Consider the following 24,000-nt stretch of genomic DNA (forward strand, 5'->3'; position numbering starts at 1 on the left):
CAATCTCTCTTTTATTTTTTATTATACAATCTATATCTAAGTGATCAATATTATAAAATCAAAATTTATATTTAATGAATGCAATCTAAATTATTTAAAAAATTATGTATAAAAATACATATTTCTAAACTTTTATAATGAGAGAGAGGATAATTAAATTGGATTAAAAAAATGACCAATTTTATTGTTTTCTATCAAAATTAGTAGAAAGAATAGAGAGAAAATGTAAGATGAAAGAAAAAAAAAGGGCCGGCACACCACCCCCCAGATGCCACATTGCCTCTTAAACTCAGGATTCATTAATTCATATAAATATAGATATAGATATAGATATAGATATAGATATAGATAGTACGTTCATATTTGTAAACATTACCTGTATGTTGTTACATTAACTAGCACACTCAGGGCCTAGATTGTAACATTAATTTATAATTGACAGCTTATTAACTAAGGGGTGTATGTGTTTGATCCTTACAAAACTATCCAGAAAAACATTTTTCACTGATTTTTTTTTTTTTTTTTCCGATGTTTGGTTGCTCATGAAAATACACGGCTCACACGCGGCTCACAGCCACTTTAGCACGCGGTCAACGAGGTGAACTTCACCTCGTGGACCTAGTGAGAGAGTCCACCATGGACTTACTCTCTCTTTCCCTCATTCATTATATATAATAATGAACCAAAAAAATAATAAAATGATGGACCATGCAAAATTATTTGGTTCATTATTGGAATTGATACCGGAATGGTAGTTGGGACACTTAGAATTTTGAAAGAAAAATTTGGTTAAGAAAGAGAAGGGAGAGGATTTTATGTTGTTTACTCTGGAATGGATCAATTAAGAATTCAATACTAGCTTGTAGGGGTGGCAATCCAGCTCGCTATTCGTGAGCCAGCTTGTGTTCGGCTCTAATTGAGCTCGAGATTGAATCACTCGTTTAATAAACGAGCCGAGCATGAGCTGAAATTTTCAGCTCGTTTAATAAACGAGCCGAACACGAGCTAGGATCAGCTCGCTCGTATTTGGCTCGATAACAGATCATATATATATATCTCTGGATCAGTCGCCTACGCTTACTCGTGTTGGCTCCGATAAACAGATCATTTATACTATTATATATATATTATATATATATATATATATTATATATATATATAATATTATATGATCTGCATCCCAGCGCATGTTCGGCCATCGATACGAGGCTGAAATTTTCAGCTACGCTTTGAATAAATGAGCCGAACATGAGCTGGGGATCAGTATCGCTTCGATGTATCTGGCTTAGGTAATCGGGACGATAGTATATATAATATATAATATATTTATTAATATCTTATATATATTTGTATTATTATCTTAATTATTATATGTATAGTAATGTAAATTTTTATATTTGATTTTATCCTATCTAAATGTAAAAGCCCAACTCATATAAATGATTTATTATATATGCTAACAATTTTAATCATTAGTATTAAAGATATAACGGATAAATTTACAAATTTTTTCTATAATATACTATATATATATATATATATATTATTATATATATATATATATTATATAATATATATAGAGCTAGGGCTACTATGACTATCTATTGATACCGAGCTTCCGTACTATAGTGTTAGTTTTCGATTCTTAGGGCCATTCAAATCAACGATCCGGGGGGACACCGTTAAAAGTCTTGACTGCGTATTTTAAATGTTCTAGAAGTAAAACTTTATATTTTTTCGACAAAGTTTACTTTATGATTCAAAATTATTTCAAATTGTCAATTTTCACAGACTTATTATGACGAGTTTGGAGTTTAACGGTGTAGAAGAATCTAAATTTCTTCAAATTTTGATAGAAAATACTTTAAACTATATAGATTAAGGTTAATATTCTTGATCTTGAATTTAAAAGTCCTATGCTCAAATTTTAAAGATTATTCAATTTCCACCGTCCATTTTGATATGATTTATTTACTAAGTAAAAGATATCGAAAAAAACTAAAATTTTATTTCTAAGAAATTCATATACCCTAGATCATATTTAACGATATGGATCATTGATTTGAACGCCCTAAGATCGAAAACAAACACTATAGTACCGAAGCTCGGTACTATAGATAGTATAGTAGCCTAATTCTATATATATATATTTCTTTCCAATCTTTTTAAATTCTTATTTATAAGTCAGCTCGTATTGGGCGCGTGTTCGACTCATTAGTAAACGAGCTGAATACGAGCCAAATTTTTTGGCTTGATACTTTAATGAGCCGACCCTAGCTCGCTCGTGTTTGGCTCGTTGACACCCTACTAGCTTAGGCCAAATTCCGATTTCAGAGTGGAATGAGAATAGAATCCACTTAAATGTGTACGACAAATAATAAATATTAGAATCAATAAATTTCATTCTGATTTTAGAGTTTAAAATAAGTAAACCAAATAAGCCCTTAATCCTTATGTAATTGCTAATTACTATATAAAAATTTTAAAATTTGGAGTGATCAGGTGTCTAATTTAATGATTAAAAATTCATATAATTTTTATTTTATTTTTTAAATTCCACTTAATAAGTGGGCCATTTTATGAACATTCATGATTCATGTGGAAGAAACATCAAAGGTGCATTAATTAATTAATCTCTAACACCAACCGTCCCTAGCACAACTGATAAAGGGCTTGGAGGTTGGTACTGAGGTCCTAAATTTGAAATCTAATTGCTTCACATTTCTAGCTAAGTTTATTTCTAAAAAAAATGAGCGAAGCGAGTAACGTTCTACATTTCTTTCTAAAAACCAAACAAAATAAAAACAAAATCTCTAACTAAGTCATTTTGTACGCTTTTATTGTACGAATCATTTTAAATATTCCGTAGCAGTTTTAAGCTTATCTTAAAGTACAAACAAAGAATAAGAAGAAAGAAAAAATCTGCAAGTACATATGAAGGAGTGCATGGTAATTTCACTCGTTCATGCATGAACTCTATATATATAGTTGAGGGTGTATCAAGGTCTTAAAAAAGTTAATTTTCATTTTTATTTATAAAAGGCATTAATTAAGCACCATTTTTGTGGGATTATAAGGAGAGCGAGGATGGAGAATAGTAAGTTTAATCCTGAGAAAGTTGGGCGCAAATCCGGAGAGTATCACCCCTCACTTTGGGGTGATTATTTTATTACCAATAATCCAACATTTTATGCGAAACAGGTATGCATAAATTATATTTTATATTTTTGTTTTATTTTTCTTTTTCTTTTGAGGATAGCAAGCATATATGGAAAATCGTAAAATTTGATTTCTAAATATTTAAATAAGTGTAGATTATGTCTAACTATATTGATTGTGCTATCTATGCATGTATACATATAAAATTAACAAAATAAAAAAAAATATAAACTTAATTTCAGTTTATTTAAATCAGCCACATGTCTAATTTTAATTTTATTAGCTTTAATTTTCTTACCAGTAGACATTTATATTAAGTTCAAATTAATAACTTGTAAATTTATCTTACCAATCTAAATAAATTAATGGTAAACATAAATTTTAAAGGCCAGCCAATTGACCGTAATGCATATATAATTAGTTAAAAAATTTCACAGACACTGGGGCTAGAAAACTAATTAAAATAGATGTGCATTTCATGTTGAATTTTTCAAAAATTTGAAGGTTCAAATGACTAAATATAATCGAGTGTTACAAGGATTTATAATATTTTTCTCTTATTACTGTTGTGTATTACAATTATTTAACCAAACTTGTATTGTATCTGATCTTGATTTCTAGAACATCTAGGCTTGTACAGCTGATAAAAAGTGTTGTATGGTATGTAGAAGCTTCATGTAATATTATGTCCTATTCTCTATTTTTTTTAGTGGTACAATAATATATATTCTATCAAGTTTTCATTTATGCAACTTTCAAAATAATAATTTTTCGTGGAAATAGTCTTTAATTTCTCTAGATTGAAAAGATTAGAATTATAGAACTAACTAAATTTAGTAAAAAGATACGTGAGGATATTCACCAATAGAAAGAATGAAAAAAACATGAGTTTCATACTTTAAATTCCAATTTTATATTCTCAAACTAATCACATTCTAATTGTGCGAATTATACATGCAGAAATCTAAATCATGGATGAAGCAGAGAGCAGAAGAGTTGAAGGACGAAGTAAAGAAAAAGCTGCATACTACTAGTGATTTGCATGAAAGTATGAGTTTGATAGATGCAATCCAACACCTCGGAATAGATTATCACTTCACAAAGGAGATCGACGAGGCACTGGATCACCTCTACAATACCGAGTTAAAAAGCTTTGCTCTTCACGAAGTTGCTCTCCGTTTTCGATTGCTTAGACAACAAGGATTTCCAATTATTGTTACACATTTGGTTGATGCTTTTGGATCATCCTACTCGCATTTAGATGCATGAAGTATATATTTTTATAATTTCAATTTTTAAAATACAACTACTATATGAGAAATGATATACCCACATCCTTTGAGCAATAATTAATTTAAATAGTGTATGTGGATATCTATGGAACACATAAATCTACAAAGTTGATTGGTCTCTTATCTCACATGCCTATATGTGGATATAGCGTTATTCTTACTATACTTTGCACATTCAATCTTTCTTAGTATACAATTACAATTAAGGACAAAAAATATTACGATGCCTACTCAAAGTATTACGATAAAAGGAACAACAATTATGAATGAGATTTTGAGGAAAAAGAAAGAAAAATCGTAGAATTAAGTCTATCTTACATGTTTAGTCTCTGCTGGAATGAAGTATCAATAATCACAATTGGAGTGTTTACACAGATGAGTTTAACAAGTTCAAAGATGACAAGGGAAATTTCGCCAAAACCTTAAGTAATGATCCAAGGGGCTTGTTGAGTCTCTATAATGCGGCTTATCTCGGAATTCATGTCGAGAAGATACTCGACGAAGCGATTTCATTTTCAAGAATTCACTTGGAATCTAAAGCAAAGGACTTGAAACCTCCACTAGCAAACGAAGTATCGCGCGCTCTTGTGACACCGTTGCAAAGGAGATTGAAGAGACTTGAGGCAAGGTATTACATATCCGACTATGAGATGGAGGATAAACGCGACGATGCTATCCTTGAGCTTGCGAAGTTAGACTTCAATTTGGTGCAGTCCCTTCATTGTGAGGAGCTCAAGAATATCTCCATGTAAGTTGCATGTGCCCTTTATAGGAAAAACCAATGAATTTTTCCCTATAACTACTTAAATTCTTAAGATAAAAACTTTCTTAGATTGTATGGCTCTACTTTGCTGCAATCAGACTTCATAATGCTCTAAACTGATATGGATTTGATAGTAAATTGATGCATTGTACATGTAAGTAAATGTATAAGGATTCAAATTGCAGATGGTGGAATGATTTAGGACTCAAAGATAAACTATGTTATCTGCGGGACAGAATAGTCGAACTCTACTTTTGGATTTCAGGAGTATGTTTCGAGCCCGATTATTCTCATGCACGCATGATAGCAACAAAGGTGATAGTACTCACATGCATTTTAGATGATACTTATGATGTCTACGCCACTTTGGAGGAGTGTCGAGCGCTTACCGATGCAATACAGAGGTTGTATATATGACTTTTTATTTTGATTGTTACTCCACCTTTTATTTTGGTACTCGCTTTTCATTTTGATTGTTAAATTCAGTTAATTTCCTGAGTCTTTGCTAGGTTGATGAAACTGTCCATTATTTTTTCATATATTAATTAGCTTTAATAAGTAAGCTTAATTGTATATATATTATGCCTTTAGCATGCCTATATATATAATTATTAAAGATGACTTTAGTTATTTTCCTTTATTATGTGAATTGGCTTATTTGAAACACTGTTGCATGTCAAAATAAAAATGGAATGAAATAAGTAAAATAAAGGAATGGAAAAATATAAAGATAGTTTACTGAAAATACTAGTACATCTGACAATTGAAGGATTATGTATGTTTTATTTTACTAATAAGTCCCGAATGAAAGAGGCATCTATATGCAGGTGGGATATGGAGGCTATTGATCAGCTACCTACATATTTAAAAGATTACTTCCACAAATTAATCAGCACCTTCGAAGAATTCGAGGATGAGCTTGCACTTGAAGACAAGTACCGCGTTTCTTATCTTAGGGAAATGGTAATTTTTTTCATCTCTCTTTGACTAATTTTAGGCCTGGCCGGGGTTACTATACTCTTATGAGAATAAAACCCCTTGTACTAATAAATTTTTAACCGTTAATTGATGAAATGTGTGGTTAAGATGATGGTGGTCCCCGCTTAGAATGATAGTGGTGCCCTAAGGTTGAGTGGGTAGTTGGTTGATTAGTATGATCTAACGGGTGGAAATGATCAATAGAATAAATTTGAGAGTCAAAAACTTATGAATATAAGGAGTCAATACTTACAAAAGTATAGTAGCCGGACTCTCTATATATATATCTGTATTAGTTGACATAAAAAATAAAAGCAAATAATTGAGAGCTTCATTGTTGATTATATTGCAAGTGTAACTTCAATAGCATAGCTAAAGCCATAGACTAGGTCTTTAAATGGATAAATATTTCTTGATAATTCTATTCAATGTGGTGTAAAAATATGCTGCACGACTAGGGGTGGAACTGGGCCCAGGCCTAAACAAGGCTTCACCCAATGGGCCATTTTCGGGTAGGGATTTGAGTATTAAAAATATAACTTTGGGTTCAGGCCGGGCTTAAAAATTTAGGCCCGAAAAAATTTTGGGCCTATTTAGGCATGTCCAAGTCCGACCCAAAAATCCGATATATTAATTATTATATATATATATATAGAACTAGGTTACTATACTATCGGTAGCACGGAGCGCTCTGTGCTACCAAGTTGTTTTCGATGATGCAGCTTTCAAATCGACGATCGGCTCCGTTAGACTTGATCTACACTATTAAAAGCATTTAGAAACTAAATTTCATAATTTTTTAATATCATTTATCTATCAAACAAATAGTCTAAAATTGAATGGCTGAAAATAAAAATCTCATGAAAAATGATGATAAAAGATTTTAATTCAAGATCAGATATACTGATCTTACTCTAAATAGTGAAAAGAATTTTCTATAAAATTTTCATCGCATTTGGATTGTTTTACACCGTTAAACTCACAAACACACCACATCGGCCATTAAAATTGTTAATTTTGAGATCTTTTGATCACTAATCAAATGATGTCGAAAAAATCTGAAATTTAGTTTCCAAGTACTTTCAATAGTGTAGATCAAGTCTAACGGAGCCGATCGTCAATTTGGAAGCCGCATCATCGAAAACAACTAGATAGCACGGAGCGCTCTATGCTACCGATAGCATAGTAGCCGGACTCTATATATATATATATATAGTATATATTGTTATTAATGATATATATTTATATATATGAGGATATATTATATACTAACAAAATATTTAGTTCCATATTCAGATATATTAACTAGTATTATTATATATAATTAATTAATTATACATATCTATGAAGAAATATATGATACATATTATTGTATATAGCTGATTAGTTATTATATGATAAATACATAAATTGGGCCTCCACAAAGCCCGGTAGGTATTGGGCATTGGGCTTGGGCTTCAGCTTGGACCGGGCCTTAATTTTCAAAAAAATAAGGTAAAAGCCCGACCTGAAGCCCAACATTTTCTTTTGGGCCGGGCTTGGGCATAGTATTACCCGACCCAAGCCGGGCCCAGTTCCACCCCTATGCACGACTACTATTTTGTAACACTAATACTTACATTTCCAATTTGCACATTTAATCTCAACCAAGTCTTAAGTTGACTACATCACCAACATATAATATTCAATTGAATCTCCGAATATCCTTTTTTTTAATTTTTTTTTCTAATATCAGAAATTAGATTAATAAGGGCGTTAATTATTGTTTTCGCGGTTTCAGTACAAAAGTGTGGCAAAAGTTTATCACAATGAGACCGAATGGTATGCGCATGATTACACACCGACATTCGAAGAACATTTGCAAACTTCGATAATTTCCACGGCTTATCCAATGTTGATTTGTGCCTGCTTCGTCGGCATGGGTAATGTTGCAACAAAGGAGGCATTTGAGTGGGTTCTTAGCATACCAGAAGCAGTTAGAGCTTCAGCCCTTGTATCTCGACTTATGGATGACATCACTTCATCTGAGGTAACAAATCAAATCTCTCTCTCTCTCATTTCTCAATCTCTCCCGATCTTACGGATGGTAAGCCCTAATCAATTATTCTAAAATTACATACTGATAAAAAGAACACATTCATCATAAGCTTCAACCTGATTCATCCCATTGGGACGTTAAGTCTGCTATTGGGCTTCTCGTCGTTAGGTTTATTGCATGACTGACCGTTCCTAGAGCAAGTGGCAAAGGGCTTGATGGTTGGTACCCGAGACCCAAGTTCGAATCCCAGTTGATTCACATTTCTAGCTAAGTTTATTTCTAAATAAAATAAATGAAGCGGGTAGCGTGCTACCTATCTCTCTCTCAAAAAAAAGGAAAAAACTTATTTAGCTCACTCAACTCAACTCATTAATATCCTAGACCTATATTTACTGGCAGAATTTAAATCAATTTTAGCCAATAATACATAGCCAACAGATCTATCTCTACGAATTGTAGGCCTTCACATGCTTCTCGATAATTGAAATACTCTAGAGCTTCCCTTCCGAATTGAGTTTCCCTTCCGAAAGCGGTAGTTCAACTTGAATGCTATTTGAGATAAATCTCCGAATAACTCTATTTTTATATGTTCTAGATAACTCTACTCAAAACAACACGTCTCATGATCTCTCTCCATCCTTCGATTACATATATACGTTCACGCTACAAGTTTTATGATCTGTTCTAATTAATACTTTATTACGATGTTTGATGCTCTAATAATTTTTTTCTTTCTTCAGCATGAAAAAAAGAGAGGGCACTGTGCCTCTACATTGGAGAGCTACATGAAAGAACACAATACAACCAAGGAAGTAGTCGTTGCAAAAATTCGCTCCATGATTGAAGATGCATGGAAAACGATAAACCAAGCGATCCTGAAGCCAACTGATGTTCCGATGCCTCTTATCGAACGAGTTGCTAATTTCACTCGAGTGATGGAAATAATATACAAGAATTTGGATGGGTTCACAAACTCTCCTTATCTTAAAGAATTCATCTCGTTATTGTTCGTGCAGCCGATCGCTATTTGAGTGCTTGATGTCGAGTATTTCTGTCTACTAATCAATCTGAATAAAAGTAGGCAGGTATTAATCTTCGTGCAGGTTTACATATCACTTAAGAAAATGGTTGGTTTAATTTCGTGATAGCGATCTAATGAATAAGAAATAATGAAACTAAAGTCTTTTATGATTAGATTGTCATGATGTATCTTTCTAAAACTACGGATGTGAATGAACTTCTTGGCTGGAATGTAATTTAAGTTCTTAGTTGTTTACTCAATCGGATCTAGATGCTAAACTATATTTGTTTTCCTAGTTATGTACTTAAAATAACTATATATACTAGTGTACGTAGGCACACGCGCATATATTGTGGCGGATCGATTTTGTAAAAAATAAATAAATAAATAAATAAGGCTGAAAATAAAAGAAACAACAAAAAAATAATAGTCAAAGAATAAAAAAGAATAAAAAGAAAAGAATCTGAAGAAGAAACAACTGCTACAGTAAAAATATAAGAACAAAAGCATAAGAAGGATAAAAAAATAAGGACAAAAATTATAAGAATAATAAACTATATTTGTAGCAATAGTAAAAATTGAGAACTAAAATGTTATATATATGCCTCATAGTTAGAGTGAGAAATTGTAACTAATTAAAGTTTGAGTAGTAAAGTATTACGTGTCTCATAGTTTGAGCTAGATATTATAACGCATTAAAATTCGAGGACTAAAAGTGTCATGCGTCTTATGATTTGAGGATCAAAAGTATAATTTACCTCTTTTATGTTTATTTTTATTCCAGACGAAGTAGAGTTGAGAGTCGATCGATTTTGTTTAATTAATAATTTCATTCGATGAAAGAATATGTTAAACTATATAATAAATTTTAAAATGCCTATTTGTTAAAATTAAAAGTTGACTAATCATATTTTGAATATTGTACAAGATTTTAAATGTGATGTTGATCGTTCATCAGACTATAAATATAGTATTGAAGTTTGAATTAAAATCAAAGTAAAAAATATATAGAATTTTCTAAACAATGGATCTTTTAGAATNAGACTATTAATATAGTATTGAAGTTTGAATTAAAATCAAAGTAAAAAATATATAGAATTTTCTAAACAATGGATCTTTTAGAATCAGTTATTCAGTCTTTTAAGATTTTGCTTTTATTATCCAACCTTTTAATATATTAGATTTGAGTCAGTCAATGTTACTTGATTTTAAAATTTGAATGCTTTTAGTTTTACAGATTTAGTTAATATATTTTATACAATTCTCGCAATTAAATTTATTAAAATACGTAATTGACTTATATTCCAACAATCTCTTTTTCATTTTTTATTATATAATTTATATTTAGGTAATTAATATTATAAAATTAAAATTTATATTTAATACATACAATCTAAACTATTTAAAGACTGTAAAAAATATTATATATTTTAAATTTTTAGAATAAGAAAGAGAAGAATTAGATTGAATTAAAAAATTAGGCACAATCCGGCGGTCCAAATTAGTGGACAGAGATAGGAGACAAAAATAAAAATAGAAAACAAAAATTGAAAAATAAAAAACCTCAGCCCGAACCTCATCTCTCCAAAAAAGTGCCACGTATGTAGAAGCCACAATTCATTATGTTATTATATAGATATATAGATAAAATATTATATATTTTTAAATTTTTAGAATAAGAAAGAGAAGAATTAGATTCGATTAAAAAAAAAATTAGGCCTAATTCCACCGTCCAAATTAGTGGAGAGAGATAGCATGGAAAAAGAAAAATAACAAACAAAAATTTAAAAAAAAACCCACCCAACCCCTACCCCTCCAAACTGTGCGACATGTATGTAGAACCCACAACTCTTTTTGTTATACTAGTGAAGTTACCCATGCATTGTGTCGGACTAATACTATAAAAGACAGAAGATTGATAAAGTAAAAATTTTAAAATTTTTTAATTTGCCATAAAATATCAATAAATATAAATAATATGAAAAAAGAATATGAAGAGATCTTATTTTACTTTTTTTTTGTGAAAATAATTTATTTAGATGACAATAGACCATGTGAATATATTAATTGAAAAATGAGCGGGTGAGAAGACGAAGCATCGGGCGGAGATGGGAAGTGGGAAGGCGAAGCATCAGGAAATGAAAAGAAGAGAGAAGGCAAGGGTAAAAATAAAAACCTGCCATATGACAAATTTTATAAGAAATAATATATAGGTATAAATAAACGATGAAAATTGTGTCTCAAGGATTATACACATAACGAAATTAACCAAGTCTTTGCATGATGTACCACCATCTCTCTTTTGAAAGTTATTGGGTTTTGAACTCTGACACCTTTAGTTTCATCAAAAGTAATTAACTTATAAGTACGAAAGTTTGGCACTTTCGAAAGCACACAAACCTAGTTCTCTCTCTATACGTATAGTTCAATTAGGATACTGTTATATAATAGTATATAAATAGTGATTACTATTTATTTTTTGACCATAGAATTTTTATATTTAATTTAATTTCATTTTTTTGTACTTAGGTGACAGTTTTTATATAAAAGCTGATTAGGATTTTTGTGAAAATAGTTTTTTCTAGAGAAATAATAGCCATCTTTCGTTTTAGAAGATATTTTTTCATCTATTTTGTCGATCCTTGAATATGTTTCGTCTCAAACACGGCAACGATTGCGTCAGATATATTAAAGGGAAAACTTTAAAAAACCCTCCTGTGGTTTCGTATTTTCTCACTTTGCCCTTCTGTGATTTAAAGTGTATCAATTTGTCTCCCTGTAGTTTTATTTTTATCTTTTCGGTAGCTTTTTCTTTAATATTTTGTTAAATTATATACAAAAAATTTCAGATACCCATCTAGATTTATCAAATATTCACTTTAGTACTCTTTAATTTTAACTTTATCACTGATTTAAGGAAAAAAAATAATAAAATTAATAAAAAAAAGAAAAAAATAAAACCACAAGTAGATAAATTGATACATTTTAAACTACAGGGGGGTGAAGTGAGAAACTATGAAATTACATGAGGGTTTTTGAAGTTTTCCCTATATTAAAATGATAAGGATTGCGACTCGCTGAATCCAACTAATATATTGAGCCAAAATAATCCAGGGTGGATTCGCGAACCTATCAATTTCTACTTTGCTTTACTTAATTTACAGACACGTATGTACGGAGCCTACAGTTCGAATCCCGTAGGGCAGTGAAAATATATATATTATATTAAGATTTAGATTTTTAAAATTATAAATTTAAATATAAATCGGGCATTCGTATATATTATATAATATAAAATTAATTCAAATTTGGGTCTGGTTCGGAATCCGATTAGGTACGGACAAAATTCATGACCATAAGCACTCTTCTAATTAAGTGGGTGGCGGACGGTGGCCGCAGGAGGAGTTTGGGGACGAACGATTTTGGACGAAGAGGAAGAGAAATTTAATTCGAATTTAACTAAAAATAAATTAAAGAATACTAACAGTGAAGGTATTTTTGAATAACGGAGAAAATATATGTAATGTGAAATAACCGTTGTACTCTAAAAATTTAAGATGTTAAAGAACGGTGTTTAAATATTATATTTAATATTCTTCTTCACGTTTGGGCTCGAGACTTTTTAGTCGACCATTATATTTAATACTCCCCCTTATGTCTGGGCTCGAGACTTTTTAGTCCGCCCATGACGTGGGCTTGAATTAAATAGGAGAAAATTAATATGTTAGGAGCCTGGCATGACTCAAACTCAGGACCTCCTGCTCTGATACCATGTGAAACAACCGTTGTACTCTAAAAGCTTAAGCTGTTAGAGAACGTTGTTTAAACATTTTTTATATTTAACACTCTCCCTCACGTCTGGGCTCGAGACTTTTTAATCGGCTCATGACATGGGCTTGAATTAAATGGGATGAAATTAATATGCTAGGAGCCTGACGTGACTCGAACTCAGGACCTCCTGCTCTGATACCATGTGAAACAACCGTTGTACTCTAAAAGCTTAAGCTGTTAAACAACGGTGTTTAAACATTATATTTAACACTCTCCCTCACGTCTGGGCTCGAGACTTTTTAGTCGGCCTATGGCGTGGGCTTGAATTAAATGGGAGAAAATTAATATGTTAGGAGTCTGACATGACTCGAACTCAGGACTTCCTGCTCTGATACGCTGTGAAACAATCGTTGTACTCTAAAAGCTTAAGCTGTTAGAGAACGGTGCTTAAACATTTTTATATTTAACAGTATCTTTGAAACAAAAAATAAAATGAGAATAAATAAGATATTTCAAAAATATTCAGAGGCATATAAATAATTATCTATTTTTATTTGGTTATCTTTTAGTTGGTGGGTCTTGTGCTTATATAATTATCAAAATGAATACAAACATCAGAAAGCATCGCGGGCTTTCGCAGAGATGACAGTTTTGACTTTATGTCAATAAGATTTCGACTTGGCGAGCCACTTTTGAAATATTTATTTTTAAGGAGGAATCATATTTAGACACTATCGAAATTTAGCTAATTTGCATGGCTATTACTGGATGAAATTAAAAAAAAAAAATACGGTGCAGAAATTGTTATATAAACTTTATGCATTTTTTTTCGTTCACATGAAACCGGTTTATGAAATTTAAAAAAAAAGAATAATAAAATCTTATTTTTATTAGTGGGCATCCTAGTACTACAAGATATTTGTGTTGGATTCCAAATCGAAATTTATAATATACATGGAGCGTACGTCACGTCATAGATGGCAAAATCAAAGAAGGTACGAAAGGAGTTGCAGCAAATAGAAAAGCTGAGGTTCCTGACAATGGATTTTGCAAAAAGTTTTTTTTTTCCTGTTATTTTTTTGCAGCTATTTATTAGAATTAAAACAAAAAATCTATATTTCACCATAAAGCTTTTGTTTTCTTTTTTCAATTTAGAAAAGACACAAAAAAAAAATTGTGTTTTTTTTAATTTTTTGTATATCGGAATATATATTTTGCTATTCTCGTGAATATAAGGTAAATGTTGAACTACGTAAATCTCAATTTTTTTTTTAAAATCTAAGTCTAGATCAATAATTAGTCCATTTTAAACAAGCAGCGATATTAACGAGATAAGAATTATTATTGACAAGGCAATTGTGCTAAAAACCAATATTCAATCAATCAGGTAGACTAGATTCGCTGCACCTATTCTAAGGGCAATTTTCACATGCTTAATTTGTTGATTGATATTAGTGTCCTTCTCCAAATATATGACCCTTGAAGGAACATGTGGTTCGGAACAATCACTTCCACACAACAATATAATTGGTGGAGGTACAATGCTATAAGTACATTTAAAAAATATATATAAATTTTAAATAACTTCAGCCAAAAAATAATATTATTTTTCTACCTGTTTTACGATTGAGTCTTATGATTAAATAAAAATAAAAATATATGATAGTTAAGTCTAATTTTTTATATTTAGCAGACTAAAAGTGTGCTGAATCTCAACGTGGACCACCACTTTATCGAACTTGCTCAGATGCTAGTGTAGATTCGTCACTTCTTGCATCTGTAGCGTGAACAGTTGTTGTTTCAAATGCAGCATTTTTGTCAGGGACTTTTTATATACAGATCCTTCAATTTCTTCCACAACTTCATAGGTGTTGACTCACCAACTGCGTTGCAAAGTGCCTTTTCTTTTAACAATAGATGAAGCGTACTCAACACTTTCTGCTCTATTTTTTTTTTTTTCATGTCGTATCCGTGACCCCTACCGACTTCGCCTCTTTAATGTTCATTGTCTGATCCAAATCATATTGTGCCAGAACCTCTCGAACTTTAATCTACCACAAACCAAATTTTTTCTTAACACCGAACTTCTTAATTTTGAATTTTGTAGCCATCTCTGTCAATCTCTCTTGAAGATCGATAATCTTAAGCTCTAGTACCAATTGTTCGGAATCTAGTACTCGCTTTGATTCCAAATTTTGATAATCCACAACTTGCTTTTTCACTGAGTGCTATTGACCCGGTACTAGCTCTGATACTAATTATTAGGATTTGCACTGAAATGTCAAATCAAATTTTTACCATAAACTTGACTGCTCAATAAAAGCTGGCACAACCATAAAAAAGAGAAAAAGTCAAACACAAAATATCGATAAAATAAAATTTACTAACTAAAAGAAGAATTACAACTTACTATTCTTCATTTATACAGAGTATTTTTAACTGAAGTTTTCTTTCTGAATCTTTTCCATCCTACTGTTGTCTTCTATAAATCTAGAAGATTTCCTTTATTCTCTCTCTATGCAAACGTGAACACGTGTCCAAGCCTAGCTCTCTATTTTGCATGGCTCTTCCACCTCAGCTGTACTATTGAAGCAATCATACCTCAGCCTGTACACGCCAAAGAAGCTACTACTTTCTTGGCGCTACAATATACCACCAAAATAATAACACAGATGCAATATATATATATATATATATATATATATATATATATATATATATATATATAGAGTTGAGCTAGAATACTATCGATAGCAAACGGATTTTTTTGCCACCGATTTGTTTTCGATAATGAAGCCTCCAAATCGACAATCAGCATCGTTGAATATGATCTATATCACTTGAAGTGTTTAGAAATCAAATTTCAAATTTTTTCGACATCATTTGCTTAATAATTAAAGGGTTTCAAAATTTATAATTTTAATGGTCGATATGAGTCATTTTCTTGTTTAACGGTGTAAAGATATTCAAATCAATTGAATTTTTGTTAGAAAATTTTTTAAACTATTTAAAACAATATCAATACTTTTGATCTTGAATACAAGACTCCTATCATCATTTTTTTTGAGAATATTTATTTTTAGCCGTTCATTTTTATGTCCACTCGATGGATAAGAGAACAATATCGCAATGTATGAAATTTGATTTCTAAATACTTCAAATGGTATAGATCATGTTCAACGGTGCCGATCATCAATTTGGAGGCTCCATCATCGAAAACAAATGGATGGCAAAAGAGCTGATTTGCTATCGATAGTATTCTAGCTCAACTATATATATATATATATATATATATATATGAGTGATGTATCTTTTGGAAGCACGGAGCCTTCCTTATTTCCAAGTCGTTTTCAGTTCGGACTTTCGAATCGACGATCGGCTCCGTTAGAATTGATCTAAAGTATTTGAAGTACCTAGAAAATAAATTTTGTGATTTTTCGATATCATTTGCCTAGTGATCGAAAGGGCTCAAAATCAATAATTTTAATGGCCATGGTGAGCCGTTTGCAAGTTTAACGGTGTAGAAATATTCAAATCAAGTGAAATTTTGATAGAAAATTCTTTATACTATATAAAACAAGATCAATAACTTTGATCTAAAATTTTAATATCATATCATCATATTTTGTAAGATTTTTATTTTCAGCCGTTGATTTTGAACCCCTTCGATCATTAGGCAAATGATATTGAAAAATCACAAAATTTATTTTCTAGATACTTCAAATACTCTTGATCAAGTCTAATGGAGCTGATCGTCGATTCGAAAGTCCGAATATCGAAAACGACTTGAAAGCACGGAGCGCTCCGTGCTTTCAGAAGCATACCAGACGCACTCATATATATATAATTAAGCTCCTATGCTTTTGAAAGTACCAAGTCATAGATGCTTGTGTGTCTTCGGCCTTGAATTAAGGGATGTGCGGTTAGAATAAATAGTTGCCCTAGGATTGAGTGGTTGGTTGTTTGAATTGTATAATCTTACGGGTAGAAATGGTCAAAAGGGTCGATCTAATAGCGGAAAACTTACAAGCACCATAGAGACCATGGATTCTAATAATAATAACTAGGTATAAACATTTCGGGCTAGTGATCGATTTGTACCCAATGAGTTATTATTATTAGCGGGTCAGATCGTTATATTAGCTATATTTGTAAACACTTTAGGGAGTCTAGTTCAGATAAAGAGCAAACTAAAATCTAGGTTGAGATCTGTAATTAGTCCGTTCTAAACAAGCAGCGATATTAACGAGATAAGAATTATTATTGACAACTCAAGCGTGCTAAATCCAACCAATATTCAATCAATCAAGTAGACTATATTCGCTACACCTATTATAAGGGTAATTTTCACGTGCTTAATTTGTTGGTTGATATTAGTGTCCTTTTCGGAATATATAACCCTTGAATGAATATGTGGTTCAGAACAATCACTTCCACACAACAATATAATTGATGGAGGTAAAATGCTAAAAGTACATTTAAAAAATAGGTATAAATTTTAACATAACTTCGGCCAAAATATAGTATTATTTTTCTACCTGTTTTACAATTGAATCTTATGATTAAAAAAAAATAAAAAAATATGATCGTTAAGTCTAATTTTTTATATACGGCAGCAAACTAAAAATGCGCTGAACCTCAACATGGACCACCACTTTATTGAATTTGTTCAGATGTAGTGTAGATTCGTCAATTCTTGCATTCGCAGCGTGAATAGTCGTTGCTTCAAATACAACATGTTTGTTAGGGACATGATCAGAAATAAGAAAAATAAAAAACAATTTATCCTGAAACTGTCTCAATTCACCAAAAAATGAAGTGGGAGGTAGGTAGCCTGTTCTTCCTTTGATCTATCCTGATCCGTCAAAAACTCGCTTCCACTCAGACCCATCCCCAGTAGAATGATAAGTGAGAATAATAAATAAAATAAAAATTAATCCCTTCTAAATCTATCCTAATCAACCAAGAAAACTGGGGTACGTGGGGACCATCCCATTGCCAGATCAACCCCATTTACATCCCTATTGTGATAGTAGTTCACTCTATATTGATTTAAGAAAGTATAGAATATAGTTAAAAAGGAATTTCATTAACTAGTTTATATGCACACGCATAACGTGGACGGGAAGGACTCGGCATTCTTGGGCACTCCTCGGGGAGTTCTTTAAGGAGTCTTCTTAATGGCCCTTTGGTGGAGTGATGATATATATTCCACTTTTGAGGTGTATTGATAGTATTATTTTATTTTTTAGAGAAATTTTATTTGTACATTCCAAAAGAGAGTATAGATCTTACACTCTCTGTTCTAGGATTTACAAAAATTCAAATAATTTTTAGTAAAAATTTTTTAAAAAAGTTGATGCGTCAAATAGAGAATTAATGATTTTTGGATGGCGTAGCTGTAAGATGTACACCGCACTTTGGGATTTACCGATAGTTTTGCTCTATTATTTAGAATATATATTCTACGTTTAGCCCTCAAACTAAAAATTTGGATGACATTTTGGTTCTTAAATTTTAATTTATTATAATTTATAGCTCAAATTTTTATAATTATTACAAGTAATGAGTGTTAACGTCCAATTTAATTGACTAAATGTTAACACATTATTTATACGAAATTAATTTGTCATCTTAATTATTAGCGTACAATCAATCACAATACTAATATATCACTTTCGTATTAGTGATATATCAATACTTAGTAAAAAAGTGACAGAAATTACATCAAGTTAAACTTTGACAACCGTAGTGTCATTCGCCTACTAGTTTGAGAACCAAACGTACAATTATTTCTCTAAAAAAAAAAAAAAACGTACAATTACACCATTATTTATCTTATCTAGCTAATGTATTCTACCGCAGATATACACACGTGGTACTGTGATTGGACGTTCCAAGATAATTTGTGTTAAGGTACCCTTCATCAAACCCCGACTCAACCCTATAAATATGTGCGAGTGTTACGCTTTGTATTAGGCATTCTTAAAAAGTTGTTTTATTTTATAAAACATCAGCACTACTTTTGTGGGATTGCGAGGAGAGTGTGGATGGAGAATAGTAAGTTTAATCCCGAAAAAGTTGGGCGCAAATCTGGAGAGTATCACCCCTCGCTTTGGGGTGATTATTTCGTTACCTGCAACCCAACATTTTCTTCACAACAGGCATGAATATGTTAAATTTTTTCTATTATTTTGCCTTTTTTTAAAAAATTTTTTATGAGAACAAGCAACATAGCTACAAGAGAGTTACTAGCTAGCTATAAATTCCTCCAACTCTGGTTTATAGATTAACAAGATTTAGAATAACGAAACTAACTAAATTCAGTTTAAGAAACTACTATAAATGCTAACCAGAAAAAGAAAGGGAATTGTTAAATAAAAAAATATAAAAATACCGTTCTCTACCCGCTTAAACTTTTAGAGTATAGCGATTGTTTCATTTATTTTTTTACGGTACCGGAGCAGGAGGTTTTTGAATTCGAATCACGCCAGTCTCCTAGATTAATTGATTTTCTCTCATTAATTTAAATCCAAGTCGTGGGCCTATCACGCCAGGCATCTAGCATAATTGATTTCCTCACATATAATTTAAGTCTAAGTCACTGGCCTATCAAAAAATCTTAAGTCCAAGTCACATTTAAATATCATTCTCTATCAGCTTAAATTTTAAAGTACAGCAGTTGTTTTATTTATTTTTTCAGGAGATTTATGGTTTAAATCTCATATATACTATATATCGTAGTGACTTTTTAATTCCATGAATAATACAGAAGTCATGGATGGAGCAGAAAGTTAAAGAATTGAAGGCAGAAGTAAAGAAAAAACTACATAGTACTACTGATTTACATGAAGGTATGAGTTTGATTGACGCAATACAACATCTCGGAATAGACTATCACTTTGAAGAGGAGATCGACGAGGCATTAGACCGCCTCTACAATTCGGAGTTAGAATGCTTCGATCTTCATGAAGTTGCTCTCCGATTTCGGTTGCTTAGACAGCATGGATTTCGTGTCTCTGCAGGTAATTTAATTATTATCACACATTTGATTGATAGTAGTTTTGGATCATCCCACTCACAAATTAAGATGCATGGACCTTTTCCATACAAAGTAATTGACATAAATATTAAATATGTTAGAATATAATTGACTTAAATAGTATGTTTTCAAATTTGATTGTTCTCTTATTTCACGTGCCCATGAAACAGTTTGTAGTTAGAGCATTATTATTTCTATACACGACACTTTCTAACTTTCCGAGTACACAATTATAATTTCGGACAAAAATATTACATTAATGGTTACTCAAAAGTATTAAGATAAAAGGACAAGTAATATCTATATATTCTTCCTATCTTGGACGTTTAATGCTATGCTAACATTATAAACAAATAAGTGAGAAGAAATTAAAGAATGATTGTAATTAAGTCTATCTCACATGCTATTCTATCTTGAAATTAAAGGGAGTATTATCAATGATCAGAATTGAATTGCTTGTACAGATGAGTTTACCAAGTTCAAAGATGACAAAGGGAATTTCACTGAAACCTTAAGGAATGATCCTAGGGGCTTATTGAGCCTATATAATGCGGCTTATCTCGGAACTCGTGGCGAGAACATACTCGAAGAAGCCATTTCATTTGCGAGAATTCACTTGGAATCTATAGCAAATAACTTGAAACCTCCACTAGCGAACCAAGTATCGCGCGCACTTGTGACGCCATTGTCGAGGAGCGTGAAGAGGCTAGAGACGAGATATTACATATCCGACTACGAGATGGAGGATAAAAGGGATGATACTATATTTGAGATTGCAAAATTTGATTTTAATTTGTTGCAATCTCTTCATTGTGAAGAGCTCAAGAGTATCTCTTTGTAAGTTGCATCTATTCTCTCTCTTGCAAGAGCCAATGAATTTTCGATACATACCGTAACTCTTTTTTGCAATCCTTGCTCTGATCCTCGTAATTATTAAAAATCCTGTGAACGAATTTAAGTAAAATTTTCTTTAGTTTTATATTTGTATTTTTGATGCAGAAGGGCTTCATAATGCCATATTTTCATTCAAGATTAGATGTTAATTAAATATATGCAATCTATAGATGTTAATTAAATATATTCATGATATTGCAGGTGGTGGAAAGATTTAGAACTCAAAGATAAATTATGTTATGTACGGGATAGAATCGTCGAACTCTACTTCTGGATTTTAGGAGTATATTTTGAGCCTCATTATTCTCGTGCACGCATGATAGCCACAAAGGTGGTATCATTTGTTTGCATTTTAGATGATACTTATGATGTCTACGGCACTTTGGAGGAGTGTCGACTGCTCACCGATGCAATACAAAGGTAGTATATATGACTCGAACAATTTTTCAAGCTTTGAGTAGGTTTGAGGAAACCATTCTTTTTTTTTCATTTTTATATATACTATAAGTTAAACATATGCCTAATTTTTTGCCTATGGCCCATGTAAATATAGGGTTATCAATGAGCCGAATAAGGGCGGGCTCACGAGTTAGATTGTCAGCTCTACTATTAGATGAAAAGTTGAAAAAAAAAAATAGATATTAGAATATTAATTATATAATTAGAATTTAAAAAATATAGGTCGCTTCATTTGTGTTGGCATAAAATCCAAACACAAGCTATATCAAGTCAAACACACACGAGCTAATCCCAAATCATATTCTGCTCATTAAGATTTCGAGCGGAAAAATTCTGCACATGCTCGGCTCGTTTATTATATGAGCGATCGATCTCAAACTCATTTTGAGCCAAACACGAGTTAACTCATGAACAACAAGCTGGATCACCAACCTTGTGTGAAGATGGTCTGAATGATTTTTTTTTTTTTTGAGAAAAAAGTAGCATGCTACCCGCTTCATTCAATCAGGATGTAAACTAAGCTACATGGGTAAAGCAACACAGGCCTCGGGAGTGGTGATAAAAAAATAAAATAAAATAAAATAAAATAAAAAATAAAATAAAATAAAATAAAAATAAGGCTCAATTACAGAAAACCTTCCTGTCAAAACCCGCTTTTTTACTTTCCCCCCTTGTCATTTAAAAACCTACACTTTGCCCCATTGTACAATGAAAAATGTGTACTTCACTCCCTGCCGTTAGCGATCCATTAGGTTTTCGTTATAAAATATTTTTTTATGCCAAAAATACCCCTCCGCCCTCTTCCATGTTGGTTTGCTTCTTCCGCCTTGCCGCCTCGCCGCCGCCTCGCCCTCCTCCACTGCCTCGCTCTCGCCCACATCTCCGTCTGCGCCCACAACCACCCCCTCGCCCGCCTCCGCCTCCTCGACTTCGCCCTTGCTGCCGTTGCCACCTCTCTATCCACGCCCACCGCGATTTCCTTCGTACTGTCGAGGGGTGACGAGGGTGTAGGAGGAGAAAAGGAGCATATGGAGAAGAAAATGGAGAGAAATTGCGGCCGATCGAGGGGCGAACCGCGGCCGATCGAGTCCGCGGATGAGGAGGATGAGGGAGAAGACGAAAATGGCAAAGGGCAAAATGGTCATTTTTCACACCGTAACCCTCTTGTGCTCATTTTTCATTTTATAAAGGGGGCAAAGTGTAGGTTTTTAAATGACAAGTGGGGAAAGTGAAAAAGTGGACTTTGATAGGAGGGTTTTCTGTAATTTAGCCAAAAAATAAAAATAAAGATAAAAAAATCAAAAATTAAAAATACATTAAAGTCTCTCCACAGTGCGCAGCTTCTCCCACAGACTCGTCAGTTGTTTAATCTTAAAAATTCCAATGAAAGGATCATGCTGTGTCTTCTTGAAGATCGCTCCGTTCCTTATCTTCCAAAGAACCCACCAACAGGCTATTAATCCATTTAGGTCAGTGTGCTTAGGTTGTGTCCCTTTCCTTCCTTTCCATCTATCCCATATCGAGTTCACATCTGCCCCTAAATCTTCTGATTATACAACCTTATGCAATTGGCATACATATAACCCTGAAACAGAAAGAGATACTATAAATTCAGTATACTAATAATATTTGTATCATAAGCTGTTTTCGATGATGGAACTTCTGAATCGACGATCGGCTCCATTAGATTTTATCTAACGTATTTGAATTATTTAGAAAATAAGTTTTGTGCTTTTTCAGTATTATTTATCTAGTGATCGAAAGGACTCAAAATTAACGGTTGAAAATAAAAATCTCACAAAAAGTTATGTGTAGCACTAAAATTTTCAATCAGAAATATTAATCTTGTTGTATATGGTATAAAGAATTTTCTATCAAAATTTAATCCGATTTAAATACTACTACACCGTTAAACTTGCAAACCTTATACACCAACCATTAAAAATTATTGATTTTGAATCCTTTCGATCGCTAGGTAAATGATGTCGAAAAATCACAAAATTTATTTTCTAGATATTTCAAATACGGTAGATCAAGTCTAATGGAGGCTATCATCGATTCAAAAACTCTATCATTGAAAAAGGCTTAGAAGCACGGAAGTCTCCGTGCTCTTAATAACACACAAGACCTACTCTCTCTCTCTCTCCATATATATATAGTGCGGCTAGGATACTTATGGAAGCACGGAGGCCTTCGTGCTTCTACTTTGTTTTCGATGTTCGGACTTTCGAATCGACGATCGGCTCCGTTAGACTTGATCTAGAGTATTTGAAGTATATAGAAAATAAATTTTGTGATTTTTCGATGTCATTTGCCGAGTGATCGAAGGGGCTCAAAATCAACGGCTGAAAATAAAAATCTCACAAAATAGGATGATATGTCTAGAAAATAATTGTGGTTTTTCGATATCAATGCCTATGATTCGAAGGGTGCTCATAAAATCAATAATTTTTAACGCGGTCTGAGCCCGGTCGGCATGTTAACGGGTGTTAGAAATATATCAAATCACGTGAAATTTTGACTTAAAAATTCCTTTATACCATATAAAACAAGAATCAATACTTTGATCTAAAATTTTAATTT

General features: G+C 32.1%; 2 protein-coding genes across 2 annotated transcripts; both read left to right on the forward strand.

The window, feature by feature from the left end:
- Positions 3,075-8,506, forward strand: LOC109725576 (alpha-humulene synthase-like). Its single transcript, XM_020254816.1, has 7 exons — positions 3,075-3,201; positions 4,120-4,412; positions 4,795-5,199; positions 5,400-5,618; positions 5,806-5,840; positions 5,927-6,198; positions 7,952-8,506. Exons 1-7 carry the CDS (start codon positions 3,088-3,090, stop codon positions 8,300-8,302), a joined length of 1,689 nt encoding a protein of 562 aa, XP_020110405.1. The 5' UTR covers positions 3,075-3,087; the 3' UTR covers positions 8,303-8,506.
- Positions 19,058-21,392, forward strand: LOC109725438 (alpha-humulene synthase-like). Its single transcript, XM_020254628.1, has 4 exons — positions 19,058-19,186; positions 19,795-20,047; positions 20,529-20,901; positions 21,160-21,392. Exons 1-4 carry the CDS (start codon positions 19,073-19,075, stop codon positions 21,380-21,382), a joined length of 963 nt encoding a protein of 320 aa, XP_020110217.1. The 5' UTR covers positions 19,058-19,072; the 3' UTR covers positions 21,383-21,392.

The sequence above is a fragment of the Ananas comosus genome, linkage group 20 (assembly GCF_001540865.1).
Source record: "Ananas comosus cultivar F153 linkage group 20, ASM154086v1, whole genome shotgun sequence".
Classification (NCBI taxonomy): domain Eukaryota; kingdom Viridiplantae; phylum Streptophyta; class Magnoliopsida; order Poales; family Bromeliaceae; genus Ananas; species Ananas comosus.